Genomic DNA, 16,262 nt, shown 5'->3' with positions numbered 1-16,262 from the left:
CCTCTGCAGATGATCAGTTAGCTGTTTTACAACTACCCTTTCAAGAATTTTTGAGAGAAAAGGAAGGTTGGAGATTGGCCTATAATTAGCTAAGATAGCTGGGTCAAGTGATGGCTATCTAGATCACTAGTTAATGCAGTCAGGGGGCTTCAGAGGAACAGAGGGTCTTGTATTTATTTATGTATTTGTTTGTTTATTTAATTAATTTGCAGGATGGACCATGGTGGCCGAGGGATGGGCATGTCTCACCTTCACTATGAAGAAGAGGAGGGTGAGTTTGTGTGCACATGTGTATGATATATACTTTGGGTGATAGAATAGAATAGATGTTTATTGTCATTGCATTTCTACAATGAAATTCTGGTGGCATTTTCCAATCCAACTTTATTTGTAGATCACTTTAAAAGAACAACAAAGTTAAGAAAGTGCTTTCCAAATAAGACATTAATAAAATATAACAGATAAAACAAAAAATAAGTAAAAAAAAAAAGTGATCAACATGAATAACACTGAGTACAACATGAGCAATTTTGAAGTGCCTTAGAGAAAAGATGTGTTTTTAAGTGAGACTTAAAAACCTCTAAAGAAGGAGCCAGCCTAACATCCAAAGGCAACTCATTCCATAGTTTGGGGACCACCACAGGAAAAGCTCAGTCACCCCGGTGTTTCAGTCTCGACTTGGGTACATCAAGAAGTAACTGGTCAGCCGATCTGAGAGACCTTCGAGGTGTGTGTATATGTAAGAGGTCTGCCAGATATACATGGCAGCCAAGCCACTCAAAACTTTAAAAGTAAACAATAAAATTTTAAAATTAATTCTAAAATAGACAGGCAACCAGTGCAGAGAGGCAAGGATAGGGGTAATGTGCTCACACCTGTTATGTGTCGGACGCAGCTCGGAGAACCGACCAGCGTTTGAAGGACCCAGTATGAAATAAGCAGAGCACGGTACAAAGGCTAACTGAATTTAATACATAACAGTGATCATAATATAACAAAAAGGTGCGGTCTGGCGTGGTGCGCTCCCAGCAGCGCTAATGGTCCGGAGCCAGAAGCTGTTTCGGACCCAAGGACCCCGCCGACACCCCCCAGGTGGCCGCAACAACCGAGTCTGTGAAAGAAGGAACCATTATGTGAGTCCACACTCTACACACAGAACACTTAAAGGTGTACAAACAGCAAACACTTCCTGGCTTGATTACTGATCAGCTTCCAACCTGCAGGCATGGAACATCTCGTTCACAAATCACCACAGCAGTGGAAGCTGATACATGACTAACATACAGCTCAATACAATAAGGTGTGAGGGACACCACATTTACTGACTGTATAACTGTTAGTCACAAAATCCAACGTACCTCAGGAAGTGTGCTGACGAGCGTGAGACCTCACCCTCTCCTCTTTCACAGACCGTGCATCAAACCTGGACGTTTCTCAGCGTCCGCTGCTGATGAGATGGCTCCCAAGACGACGATCTCACCCGTCTGGTCACAAGGTCGAGTCTCTGGCAAATGCACACTGTGCACTTCAGTCTTAAATGCCAACATACTCCAATCCCTCCAGATGCACCTCAGCTGTGAGTCCTGACGAGTCGCAGGTGATCAGGGTGAAGTCCTAACAGCCTCAGCAACACAGCCACTCAGTCCCAAATGCACGCCACCTGGGAGGAAACACAAAAGGCAAACAAACCAGCAGCCAGGCCCCCCCCAGCCATACAACAGTACCCCACCCTCACGGGAAGCCTCCCGGCGACCACACACACCTGGCCCAGGAGAAACACCCCCCTCCAGGGACCATGGCTGGAAACCACGTCCGCGTTAGTCCTCCAACAGACTGGTTGAACTGGCTGCATCTTTGCCTTTGTTTCTGACAGTCTTAGCACAGGTGTGGCCAGGAGTTCCTACACCTGTGCGGTCAGCCTTTAACCAAACGTGTGATTAGTCAAAAACAAAACAACCAAAACATCCCCCCCCCCCTCCCCAGGGGACCGTTCCATCAAACCCCAGGGAAGGGGAGAAAAGAAAAACAACCCACATGTAAACACACAAACAAAAATGCCAAAAGACCCCCCCCCTCCTCCCCCAAACGACACGCAGGGACCAACACCCCCCAGAGGGCCACCCGCCAGCTCCAGGAGTAATAACCACGGCCGAGGTCCCTCTGGGATCCACCGTCACCCACGGGGACTACCAGCGCCCCCCAGAGGACCACTCGTCAACCCCAGGAGACGCCTCCCCACACGACCAATGGACCCAGCCCCGGCCGCCCACGGCTAGATGGACCCAACGCCCTTTCCCCCCCAGAGGACACCACAGTCAAACCCTGAGGGTGGAAACTGGGGGAGGAAAAAACAAAACACAAACCCCAAACCCCCCCCCCCCAAACGACACGCAGGGACCAACACCCCCCAGAGGGCCACTCGCCAACTCCAGGAGTAATAACCACGGCCGAGGTCCCTCTGGGATCCACCGTCACCCACGGGGACCACCAGCGCCCCCCCAGAGGACCGCTCGTCAACCCCAGGAGACGCCTCCCCTCACGACCAATGGACCCAGCCCCGGCCGTCCACGGCTAGATGGACCCAACGCCCGTACCCCCCCAGAGGACACCACAGTCAAACCCTGAGGGCGGAAACTGGGGGAGGGAAAACAAAACAAAAACCCCAAAACCCCCCCCCCCTCCCCTCCCGGGTGCAGAGGCCACCTGGGAAACGCCCAGCACAACCTAACTGCACCCCTCCAGCAATGCCGACACTACGGCACCCCCGGCTGGAGTCAGAGGAGAAGAGAGGGCATAACAAAAAACAAAGAGAAAAAAAAACAACCCAAATACCACCCCATCACCCCCCCAGGGGACCGTTCCACCTAATCCTGGGGATGTGAAACAAAAAGAAACAAGAAAAAAAAAAAAAACAGACCAACACACAGTTATTTGGGTCCCCGTCTTTCCTTTTTTTTTTTTTTTTTTTTTTTTTTTGTGTAGCAAAGGCTGCAGGATCACACCCCCAGACAAACAGTGGACAACAAAAAACAACAAAAGCCCACACAAAAACCCACTCAAAAAACACCCACACAAAATGAACCAACACAAAACAAATCAGTGAGTTATACCGTCAAGCTCAACCACATGGTACACACCTGTTCCTACTCAAGAGCTTGACGGTACCGTGATTCAGTCACCACAAGGGGGAACCAGAGTGCTAAAAAATGAAAAACCCCCTTTGGTGACAAAAAACAAACGAGCTGCATCCTCGTGCGCAGCTGTGTGCAACACAACCAAAATGTGCTCAACTAAATAACGCCGGAGCTGAAACAACAGACGCAGTAGTTACCTTTTATCCGGGGAAACGGGGCTACGACTGTAGCACAGGAAGCCCAGCGACCCGTGCTAACAGAGCTCCGCCGTGCGCGTGAACCCATTACAAACGCACTCTTGCAGCTCCCGTTTACACCTCTTATCCGGTCGGAGTGTGACGCGAAGCTGTCGCCAGTCACACTCCACCACGACCCACGGATAAGGCACAAACACAGGACACGGCTGCAAGAGAGCACAAATTAGTATCCAGTAATGGGTTCTCAAACACGCACCTTCCGGGCGGAGAGCCCCGCAACTGATCCGGATAACCACTGAACGTCTGCTGCCGCCTTCCCGGCGCGTTACCGTCTCTGCTACCGCTGGGTCCGTGATGTTTGGCCAGAGACTACTGTTATGTGTCGGACGCAGCTCGGAGAACCGACCAGCGTTTGAAGGACCCCAGTATGAAATAAGCAGAGCACGGTACAAAGGCTAACTGAATTTAATACATAACAGTGATCATAATATAACAAAAAGGTGCGGTCTGGCGTGGTGCGCTCCCAGCAGCGCTAATGGTCCGGAGCCAGAAGCTGTTTCGGACCCAAGGACCCCGCCGACACCCCCCAGGTGGCCGCAACAACCGAGTCTGTGAAAGAAGGAACCATTATGTGAGTCCACACTCTACACACAGAACACTTAAAGGTGTACAAACAGCAAACACTTCCTGGCTTGATTACTGATCAGCTTCCAACCTGCAGGCATGGAACATCTCGTTCACAAATCACCACAGCAGTGGAAGCTGATACATGACTAACATACAGCTCAATACAATAAGGTGTGAGGGACACCACATTTACTGACTGTATAACTGTTAGTCACAAAATCCAACGTACCTCAGGAAGTGTGCTGACGAGCGTGAGACCTCACCCTCTCCTCTTTCACAGACCGTGCATCAAACCTGGACGTTTCTCAGCGTCCGCTGCTGATGAGATGGCTCCCAAGACGACGATCTCACCCGTCTGGTCACAAGGTCGAGTCTCTGGCAAATGCACACTGTGCACTTCAGTCTTAAATGCCAACATACTCCAATCCCTCCAGATGCACCTCAGCTGTGAGTCCTGACGAGTCGCAGGTGATCAGGGTGAAGTCCTAACAGCCTCAGCAACACAGCCACTCAGTCCCAAATGCACGCCACCTGGGAGGAAACACAAAAGGCAAACAAACCAGCAGCCAGGCCCCCCCCAGCCATACAACAACACCTATGTGTTCCTGTCAGGAGACGAGCAGCAGCGTTCTGGACCATTTGTAAACGCGATAGCGAAGCCTGATCAATACCAACATAAAGGGCATTACAATAATCCAGACGAGTGGTTACAAATGCCTGCATGAGTCTTTCTAAATCTCGACAAGATAAAAAAGGCTTAACTTTAGAGAGTTGCCTCAGCTGAAAAAAGCCATTTATCACCACTGTATTTATCTGCTTGTCCATTTTAAGAGCTGAATCAGTTTTTACTGCAAGGTTGATTACAACTGGTTTGACACAGGATTTGAGGGGCCCTAGGTCGAATGGTAAAATACCTGGCCCACTTGGCCCAAATATAATGACCTCTGTTTTATTTTCATTAAAATCCAAGAAATTCAGGGCCGGCCATGCTCTGATGTCCTTAAGACATTCTAACAGAGGTCTAAAGGAGTTCAGGTTATTACGTTTCAGTGGTAAGTAAATCTGACAGTCATCTGCATAAAAATGAAATGACACATCATGCTTTTTGATAATAGAGCCAAACAGCTATACACAAAAAAGAACACAACAGCAGCTTTAATAAACAATGAACAGCTTCATAGGATGGCAAGACCTTCTTAAAATACCAAGAAGAAGAAGAAGAAGAAGGTGCTTAATAAATTATTAGGTGCTTAATGCTTAGTGAGGTAGGATAGTTTCTACCATATTTCATGGCATGTGATTCAGCATCACAAAATATCCCGTTTGTGATTTTGTCACGAAAAGTTCAAAATTTTCATAACGGGAGCACAAATTTATCCTAATACATTCTGTGTCGGGTGCACAAAATTAAAAGTGATGCAGGGAGGGTTATGGTTAGGGGAAGGAGTAGGGTTAGGTTTTAGTTATGGTTAGGGTTAGGGGGAGGGGGAAGGTTAGTAATAGTAAGATAAAAAACAAAATTTTGATTTCTGATGGATCTGATATCTGTTACTGAATGTCTGCGTTTGTGGGAGGGGGATGGGGTGGGGTGGGGTGATGGAGGCTGTAGCTCTGGGGAAAAAGCTGTTCCTTAGCCTATTAGTTTCTGTTCTTATAGTGTGGTACCTCTTCCCCGATGACAAAGGAGCAAACAGGGAGTGTCCCAAGTGGCTGTTATCTTTGCAGATAGCCCATGCTTTCACCACATGTCATCTCACCTACTTCATTTAATTATGTTACCACAGCGTAGTGGATTCACTGCACTAACACAGCATATCTCTTTTTGCTCTTTTATCCTGATATTTCTGCGAGTTCATCAGTGGGCTCTAAATTCAGGATGATGATGAATATGAAATTCAAATTCAAATTTATTAATTTATATAGCGCCAAATCACAAGGTCAGCTCAAGGTACTTCACATGACATAATTAAATAAAAAACAACACAAAATAGATTAAAAGATTAAAAACATAATAAAAAAACAAAACCATAAAAAAGTTTAAAAAAATTAAAAACATAATATCTTAATATACTAACGATAAAACGGAGAACAAATGAGTCTTAAGTCTCGACTTAAAAGTCTCCACAGAATCTGACTGCCTTTTTGTGCAGGAAGATCTTTCCAAAGAGCAGGGGCATGATAAGAAAAAGCTCTGTGACCCACAGACGTTTTATTCAGGTTAGGCACACAAAGAAGTCCTGCACCCTGCGAACACAGAGCCCGAGCCGGTACGTAGGCTCAACCAGGTCAGCCAGGTAGGGTGGTGCCAGCCCATGAACAGTTTGATAGGCCAGTAACAGAACCTTAAATTCCGATCTTGCAGAGACAGGACGCCAGTGAAGGGAAGCCAAAATGGGTGTAATGTGGTCAAACTTTCTGCTTCGTGTCAAATGTATGGCAGCAGCATTTTGAACTAACTGAAGACCCCTAATGCTGGACTGCGGTAAACCAGAAAATAGGGCATTGCAATGAGATCCAATCTAGAAGAGATAAATGCATGTATCAGAGTCTCAGCATCAGCCATGGACAGGATGGGACAGATCCTCACTGTATTTTGCAGATGGAAGAAAGCAGCCCTCATAATGTCTCTAATGTGGAGGTCAAAGGACAATGTAGGATCAAAAATTACCCGAAAGTTCTTCACTTTGTCCGTATGATGTATAACACACGAACCTAAGCTAAGTGCTAGCTGGTCAAATTGATGCCGATGTCTCGCTGGACCAGGAACTATCATTTTAGTCTTATCAGAGTTTAAAAGTAGGAAGTTACTAGACATCATTACGAGAGAATTTCAACAAGTTGAGACTGTGGCCTGCGTCCGTAGTCGTGTCAATAAAAATCATAGAGGGATATGCTTTCCAAACTTAATACCCATTACTATATTGGATGATGTTGAAATTGAGGATGGCCCAGTGGTTGTTCCAGTAATAGCAAAGATTTCGTGTCTGCTACCTACAACGCGTGTGGAATGTCATAAACCTAAACCTACTTCTAGGCATCTTATATATGCTACTCTGGAACCACCCCTAAACCCAAACAGTTCAACTGTCAATCCCACTGAGGTCCTTAGACTGGGTCTCATTAACATAAGATCACTGTCCTCAAAATCATTGTTGATCACTGATCTAATTATTGATCATCACTTAGATATGATTGAGTCATGTGAAACCTGGCTTAAACCTACAGCTGTCCTCCCCTTAAATGAGGCCTGCCCACCAGCATATACATTTAGTCACGTCCCTCATGATGCGAAGCAAGGCGGGGGTGTTGCTGTTATTTATAAATCTAGTTTTAGCTTATTAGCTGTTGGGGGTTACAAATATTACTCGTTTGAGCATCTGATTCTCCGCTCTGCTCAGGATATTATACATTGCCAAGGTCAGAAGAATAAAAATCAGTTGTATTACTTTGTCACTGTATATAGGCCTCCTGGCCCATATTCTGAATTCTTAGATGAATTTGGTGCTTTCATCTCTAACTTGTCAACTAGTGTAGATAACATTCTGATCATTGGTGACTTTAACATTCATATAAATAAGCCTTCTGATCCCCTCTGCAAATCATTTATGTAAATTGTGGATGCATTAGGATTTCGGCAATGCATTCAAGATTTGACGCACATTAGTGGAAATACCCTGGATCTGGTTCTCGCACGTGGTATCCTCTTTGAGCCACTGCAGTCTGCTTTTAGAAAATATCATTCTACAGAGAAGGCTCTCACTAAAGTGGTGAATGATCTTCTACTTACAGTGGATTCGGACACCACTACGGTTCTGTTGCTGTTAGATCTCAGTGCTGCATTTGATACAGTGGATCATCATATTCTACTTGATAGGCTGGAAAATCATTTTGGGATTACTGAGAGTGCCCTTGCATGGCTGACGTCATACTTGACCAGTCGTTCTCACTGTGTTTTGTACAGTAACACTACCTCTAACCTTAATGACATGAAATTTGGGGTTCCACAGGGGTTTGTCTTAGGCCCCCTGCTTTTCTCCCTTTATATAGCACCCCTTGGGCACATATTGCAGCGTTTGGGATTACCTTTCACTGCTATGCAGATGATACTCAGTTATGCATGCCAGTAACTGCTGGTAATCTCATTCACATAAAATCCTTAGAAGATTGCCTTGCAGCAGTGAGAAGTTGGGTGTCTAGAAACTTCCTACTTTTAAACTAGACTGAAATGATGGTTCTTGGTCCAGTGAGACATCGGCATCAATTTGACCAGTTAACACTCAGCCTCGGCTCGTGTGTCATACATCACACTGACAAAGTGAGGAACCTTGGGGTAATTTTTGATCCTTCGTTGTCCTTTGGCCTCCACATTAGAAATATTACTAGGACTGCTTTCTTCCACCTGTGAAATATAGCGAAGATTCGTCCTATCCTGTCTATGGCTGATGCCGAGACCCTGATCCATGCATTTATCTCTTCTAGATTGGACTACTGCAATGTTCTATTTTCTGGTTTACCGCAGTCTAGCATTAGGGGTCTCCAATTGGTTCAAAATGCTGCAGCCAGACTTTTGACACGAAGCAGAAAGTTCAACCACATTACACCCATTTTGGCATCCCTTCACTGGCTTCCTGTCCCAGTGAGATCAGATTTTAAGGTTCTGCTATTAACCTAGAAAATTATTCATGGACTGGCACCTCCCTACCTAGCTGACCTAATTAAACCTTACGTACCGGCCCGGGCTTTACGTTCTCAGGGTGCAGGACTACTTTGTGTCCCTAAGGTGAATAAGAAGTCTGCGGATCACAGAGCTTTCTCTTATCGTGCCCCTGTTCTGTGGAATGATCTCCCTGCGTCAATAAAACAGTCAGATTCTGTGGAGACTTTCAAGTCCAGACTTAAGACGCACTTATTTTCCCTTTCATATGGCTAGCATACTGGTACAGTTTTGTTTTACGCTTTTTACTCTTTTAATTCATTTATTAGTAATTGGAGCGGGCCGCGGCCTTAACTTTACCTAAATTCTGGGTCTTTTAGTGACGTTTAGGGATAGTGGCCAGCGATCACCTTAGTATTTCTCTGTTTTCTTGTTGTTTAATGCTGGCAAATTATACAGTATTTTTTGTCTTTCTGATGCCTGATTCTGTTTTTTTCTCTCTCTCTGTTTAAGGTGCAGCTCCATCCAGAGATGGGAGTTGTGTTCGTGTTGGCGATCCTCCGGTCCTGTGCGTCAATAGCATTTCTTGTATATTCGTCCGTGAATTGTTCTGTGAATTGTTCTGTAATTTATGTTTGTAGCATGGCCCAAGCAGAGGGTCACCCCTTTGAGTCTGGTCTGCTTGAGGTTTCTTCCTCAGAGAGAGTTTTTCCGTACCACTTTGCTCTGGGGGTTGGCAAGGTTAGACCTTACCTTTGTGAAGCGCTTTGAGGCAACTCTGTTGTGATTTGGTGCTATATAAATGAAAATAAATTGAAATTGAAACATCCAAATTCTCACTGATGCAAGGCAATCTTCTAAGGATTTTATGTCAATGAGATTACCAGCAGATATCAGCATGTACAATTGAGTATCATCAGCGTAGCAATGAAAGGCAATCCCAAAACGCTGCAGAATATGCCCAAGGGGTACCACATAAAGAGAGACAAGCAGGGGGCCCAAGACGGATCTCTGTGGAACTCCAAACGTCATGTCACTAAGATTAGAGGTCGTGTTATTGTACAAAACACTGAGAATGACTGGACAGGTAAGTTGTCAACCATGCAAGGGCACTTCCAGTAATCCCAAAATCATTCTCCAGCCTATTGAGTAAAGTATGAAAGTGCTTAGACATTGTTTATTTGTATGTACAGTATGTGTGTTCTTGTGGGATGGATGCACTAGCCAGTTGTCCTTTCTAATCTCCACGCTGGACTGAGTCCCTGTTAATCAGTGGTTCCATGTGGAGTTCTGTTGTGCAAAATGTGGCGCTTGCGATTAAACTCGCATCATTAAGATTTTTTTTCTGAAACTGCTGACAAATAAATCACAGGAAAGAGCACCAACTGGTTGTGGGCAGGCTTGATTTGCTTTTATTTGCAACAGTGCCAACATGGCACACTGCAGTCATTAATATGCAGGCATGAACTGTGAAACATAATGTATTCATATTTGTTACAGCGCTTTGGCATTCAAGAAAGCACTCCTCTGAGTATGATGATTTCATGAAAGGTCTAAATGGACAACCTGGTGGTGTTTCTGTTTGTCAGATGGTTATTTTGGAGCCTTTCACAAAACATTAATTTTCGTTACTTAATTTGCAAGAACTGGGTTCTCATTAAATCTTCTGAAAGTAAACTGTGAGTGTGCTCTGAACAAACTCATGCTGGCTTTTCTTTTATTTACATTTTAAACATTTTGTACGGTGTGAGGCATATTAATGCTGCACTTCATACGAGCTGGGTTTCTATTACAGAATTGTGCAAAGGTTAAGCGATATTTTCAGAATGTTGACAAAGTAGAAGAGCAAAATGACAGCATTTGCATGAACTGATGGAATGTGGCTGCTGGATTCAGTGGTCTGGTGATAACTGTCATCGTAGCGAGACTCCCACGAGAACTGTAAATTCAATAGACATGCCATCAGAGCAGTAAGTCCCATTAAATATTGGCATTTCGAGGCCACTAGGGGGACACTAAGAAGATGGCGGCGTAGGCTCATAGCTCCTGATCAACACTCGACAAAAAGCCGGAATTCAAATAAATTTAACATATAAAATACAGACAGAGTGCAATGAAAGGCGAGAGATGAGCAAGAAGACAAAGAAATATCAAAGAATTTGTCAAACAAGCCGAGTTGATTGAAACCGAAGACCCAGATATGTTGGAGACGGAGGGCAGCGGACAGGGTGAACCCGTGGAAGGAGAAGCAGCAGTTTCCATGCACTCAGCCCTCTGCGACAAAATGAAGGAAATCCAGTCACTTAGGACGGAATTTAAAGCCGATATTGCTACATTTAATGAAGACATTAAGATAGAATTAAAAGAAGAACTCGAAAAATCCAAAAGAGACGTTAATGTAAAACTTGCTGAAACAACGAACGAGGTCGCAAAACATACAAAGAGACTCGAGAAGGCCGAACAGAGAATTGTGGAGATGGAGAGCTGGAACAGGGCTTCGAAAGATGCATTAATACAGTCACTGCAACAGCAGCAGATCCTACAGGGAAAACTGACCGACTTAGAGGGAAGAAGTCGTTGGAATAATATTCATATTTTCGGTCTAAAAGAGGTCGCAGAGGGAAACTCTGTACTTCAGTTTATTGGGGATCTGCTGAAGGGAGAGCTCTCACTCCCGTTGGACTTGGCTCTGAATATCTGAATATTCAGCAAGCACACAGAGCACTCCTGCCCAGGCCTGCAGCTGACAAACCCCCATGATCACTGGTGGTCAACTTCCTCCAATACACAACTAAGGTATTAAAGGCAGCATGGGAGAAAAAAGTCCTATATCAGGATAAACAGCTGTTCTTCGGCCATGATTACGCTGTGGAGGTGCTTAAGAGGCAGAATGAATACATTGGCATGAAAAAAGGCTTTGAAACAGAGGGGGATTCGTTTCCAGACTCCCCTGACCAAAATCAGAATTCACTGGGACAACGGCATCAGGATGTACGAGAGAATGCAGGCGGGAGGAGCTGATGAGGAGGGGGATACCGTTGGACGTGCAGGAGAGGAGCGGAGACCCGGGGGAGCTCGAGGAGAGGCTGCGGGCAGCAGCAACATGGCAGAGTATATAACAATGAGAGCGGAACAGAGTGAGTCGAACTGAATTACACTGGATACAACAGATGAAAGGATGAGGAGAAAACAGAGTTTCTATTTTTGACTGTCTTCAATGTCAAGTTTGATCAGTGGGCCTGTTTGTATTGCTCAGTAAGTGGGCTGTTAGAAGCCAAACTGGACCTCACGGGGGCCCCTGGTTCGAAAGGGACGTACCCCACAACCCACAAGGATGCTGTGGGAGTTAAGTACCTAACTTTTGATGGTATGTTTCTATGTTATTATAGTTATACGTATGTTCCCAGAGATTATGTTGGTTGCTATGGTTGCAAGATGTCAAACTGAGCGCAAAATCTTGATGAATAATGAATAATATAACCTTGGTCTCAATGAATGTCAACTGAAACTGAATGCCAGTATCATATATTTGCAGGAAACACATCGATCTCAGAAGGAACATGAAAAATTGAAGAAATTTGGCTTTATGCAAAAAAAGTCAAAAAAAGAGTTGTAGCTATACTTATATATAATTAACTTTGAATGCTCAGGACAAATTAAAGACAGTGAGAGACATTACATTATTGTAAAAGGGGAATTAGAGGGAGAGAATGTCACACTGATTAATCTTTATGTTCCACCTGAGATTGAGAAACAAAATCTTAAGACCTTACTCACAACCTTTGTGTCTGAATCTGAAGGAGTGGTTATATCTGCAGGCGATTTCAGCATTGTTCTTGACCACAGAATTGACACAACAAGCACAAAGAGATGTAAAACCAATTTGACCAGAATAATTAATACATTTATGAGGGATCAAGGAATGATGGATGTGTGGAAGAAACTAAACCCTCTGGATAAAGAATGCACACACTATTCAGTGGCGCATAATACATATTCAAGAATTGACTATGTGCTAATGAATAAGTGGGACATCCACAGAGTAACCCAGTGTAAAGTTGGGGTTGCAGACGTTTCAGATCATTGAGCCATTCATTTAAATGTAAACCTAAATAATAGACAGAAAAACACTACCTGGAGATTAAATGTGGGTATTTTGAATAAAAAAGAAATAAAAGAGCAAATTAAAAAAGAAATAAAGCAATATGCAGAGGAAAATGACACAGAAGACATTAACCCAGTTGTTTTCTGGGATGTTCTCAAAGCTGTACTTAGAGGTAAATTGATAGCTATAACTTCAAAACAAAATCAAATGAGAAGCACCTCTTTTTTAAATCTGGTAGAAAAATTTTAAAAATGTAGAATTAAGATATCAAACTACCCATAATACTCAATTCTTTGAAGAAATCAAGTGCATAACAAAGGAAATAAGAGAGGTTTTGAATGGAGAGGTGAAGAAAAAACTCAGGTTCTTGAACCAGAACTATTCCGAACATGGTCCAAAGGCAACTAGATTATTAGCAAGGCGGTTCAAAAACAACAAACTGTAAATACATGAGGAATCATTCTACAAATGACATACAATATAGCCATGATGCAATAGAGGAAACGTTCAGGCAATACTACAAAAAACTGTATAGTCAACCATCTTCCTCTAGCAAAGCTAGCAAACATCGTTTCTTAACTCTTTAAATCTACCGACAATTGGAGCCGAACAAAATCGTGACCTTATAGCACCCATCACCCCAGAAGAGATATCAAAAGCTATATCAAGACTCAAGACTAACAAGTGTCCAGGGCGTGATGGTTTTCCATCAGAGTGGTATAAGTGCTTTAAGGAGGAGTTAGTCCCCATACTTGAGTCCTCATTCAGTTTTACTCTTAAGGAGGGTCAGATTCCAATTTCATGAAACGAGGCAATCATTTCTGTCATCCCAAAGGAGGGGAAAGACCTAGAATTGTTGTGTGGGCCGCCAGAAGAGGAGGTACTGCTGGCCCACCACCAGAGGGCACCCTGCCTGAAGTGCGGGCTTCAGGCACGAGAGGGCGCTGCCGCCATGGACACAGCCGGGGGTGACAGCTGTCGCTCATTACCTCTTGACAGCTGTCACCCATCTACTCAACATCATCTCACTCCATAAAGACCAGACGTCATCTCCACCTCGTTGCCGAGATATCATACTTCATAGGAGGTAATACTCTCCGCCTTTTTGTGAGATTTGTAACTCTGTTATTGTGAGAATTTGCAGGAGAACCGGTCGTTTGTGAGGAAGCTGTGCAAGATGGCGCTCCTTTTCAGCTGAGACCGCTGCAACATATTGAATGAGAGGTGGAGGTGGCATTCCCACCGCTGTTGTTACTGGGTGTACACACACCCACACTTGACTGTCTTTGTTCTTCGCCAGCAGTACCAGATCCGACAGTCGGGGACGGTGATCACCTGGGAATTCGGGACTTGGCGGCTCCAGTATTCACCAGGTTCTGGGGCGGCAGAAATCGTGTGGTTCCGGCTCTTCTCAGGACAGACGTCTTCTATCCTCGAGCCTGCCCACACGTCACCTCTGTGTATTGACTGTTATGATATTCTGTGATTGTCTGTATGTTCGTTGTGCACATTCACAACATTAAATTGTTACTTTTTGGCTCATCTATTGACCGTTCATTTGTGCCCCCTGTTGTGGGTCCGTGTCACTACACTTTCCCAACAGGATATCTCGGCCAGCGTCATGGACTCCGAGGGGCGTCACCCGGCTGTTGAACGACCAATGGGAGAGCAGGGAGCGCAGGTGTCTGCAGGAGACGTGATTGGTGAGCTGCAGCACATTCTCACCGCCTTTACGGCTCGGTTGGATCAAATGACTGAGCAAAACATCCTCCTGAACCGCAGGGTGGAGGCTCTCTCCGCACAGATGGCGGCGAGCGCTCAGGGCGCTGCTGCGGCGCGTCCTCCTGCCGACCCTGTGCAGGATATAAACGTTCCAGTGGTGGTTCAACAACCCCTCCCACCATCCCCTGAAGCATACATAAGCCCTCCTGAGCCGTACGGAGGTTGTGTGGAGACGTGCGCGGACTTTCTTATGCAGTGTTCGCTCGTCTTCGCACAACGTCCTGTCATGTACGCGTCAGATGCTAGTAAAATAGCTTATGTGATTGCTCTGCTTCGGGGTAAAGCACGCGCCTGGGCTACGGCGCTCTGGGAACAGAACTCACGGTTGTTATCAGCATACACTGGGTTTGTGGGGGAGTTCAGAACAGTGTTTGATCACCCTAACAGAGGAGAGACCGCTTCAACTGTGCTGCTGTCAATGAGACAGGGACGCGAGAGCGCAGCCGCTTATGCAGTCAACTTCCGCATCGCGGCTGCGAGGTCCGGCTGGAATAACGTTGCGCTCCGCGCCGCCTTCGTAAACGGACTGTCGTTGGTTCTGAAGGAGCAGCTGGTAGCTAAGGAGGAACCGTGGGATTTAGATGGGTTTATCGATCTCGTTATACGGTTAGACAATCGGTTGGAGGAACGCCGTCCGGAGCGAGGCGAAGGACGTGACCGGATACGCGCCGCCCCTCTCCCTTCCGGGTTCGATAAGGAGCCGCCCTCCCCACGCTCCACAGCCGCAGCGCTTTGTGGGGCAACAGCTCCCCCTGCTGACGTTGTTAGGGAAACGCACAGGGCCAAAATGGGGAGGCTGATCCGTGGAGAGTGTTTTCTCTGCAGCTCAACTGAGCACACACAGAGAAACTGCCCCAAACAGCCAAAACGACAACAACCGCCCTTAGAGACTGGGCTAAGGAGGGGTCAAACCATTCAAGTGAGACACACACAAATTGCCACACGACTCCCAGTCACAATCCTGAGCGGGGATTTAACCCTTCAAGCCCGAGCACTGGTGGACACGGGGTCAGAAGGGAATCTGCTAGACAGCAGATGGGCAAGGGAGGTAGGGCTCCCTCTGGTGGCGCTTCCTTCGCCATTGCAGGTGCGGGCACTAGATGGCACCCTCCTCCCTTTACTCACACACAAGACACAACCAGTAACTCTGGTAGTGTCTGGAAACCATCAGGAGGAGATTGAGTTTTTTGTGACTCCTTCTACCTCCCGCGTGATTTTGGGCATCCCATGGATGTTTTAGCACAATCCCCGGATTGATTGGCCGTCTGGGGTGGTGGTTCAGTGGAGCGAAACCTGCCATCGGGGGTGTTTAGGATCCTCGGTTCCTCCCGGTTCACAGGCTAAGGAGGAGGTCAAAGTCCCTCCCAATCTGACGGCAGTGCCGGTTGAGTACCACGATCTTGCTGACGTCTTCAGCAAGGATCTGGCACTCACCCTTCCCCCGCACCGTCCGTACAATTGTGCCATTGATTTGGTTCCAGGCGCTGAGTTCCCGTCCAGCAGGCTGTACAACCTCTCACGACCTGAGCGCGAATCAATGGAGACCTACATCCGGGACTCATTAGCTGCCGGGCTCCCCGATGGGGGCAGGTTTCTTTTTTGTGGGCAAGAAAGATGGCGGACTTTGTCCATGTATTGATTACAGGGGGCTGAATGAGATTACGGTTCGCAACCGATACCCGTTGCCATTGTTAGATTCCGTGTTCACCCCCCTGCATGGAGCCAAAATCTTTACTAAGCTGGATCTTAGGAATGCGTATCAC

The 16,262-nt window shown here is 45.9% G+C and overlaps 1 protein-coding gene across 1 annotated transcript in view; it reads left to right on the top strand.

Moving 5' to 3' along the window:
• The first annotated feature begins 218 nt into the window (after nucleotides 1-218).
• Nucleotides 219-16,262, top strand: part of slc4a5a (solute carrier family 4 member 5a) — a 106,771-nt gene continuing 90,727 nt past the window's right edge. The window contains exon 1 of the mRNA XM_034171052.1: nucleotides 219-271. Within this exon, the coding sequence (XP_034026943.1) occupies nucleotides 235-271 (37 nt within the window). The 5' untranslated portion in view covers nucleotides 219-234. The remainder of the gene's footprint in view (nucleotides 272-16,262) is intronic.

Source organism: Thalassophryne amazonica, chromosome 5 (genome assembly GCF_902500255.1).
Source record: "Thalassophryne amazonica chromosome 5, fThaAma1.1, whole genome shotgun sequence".
Taxonomy (NCBI): Eukaryota; Metazoa; Chordata; class Actinopteri; order Batrachoidiformes; family Batrachoididae; genus Thalassophryne; species Thalassophryne amazonica.
This window is presented reverse-complemented; position numbering and strand designations above follow the sequence as displayed.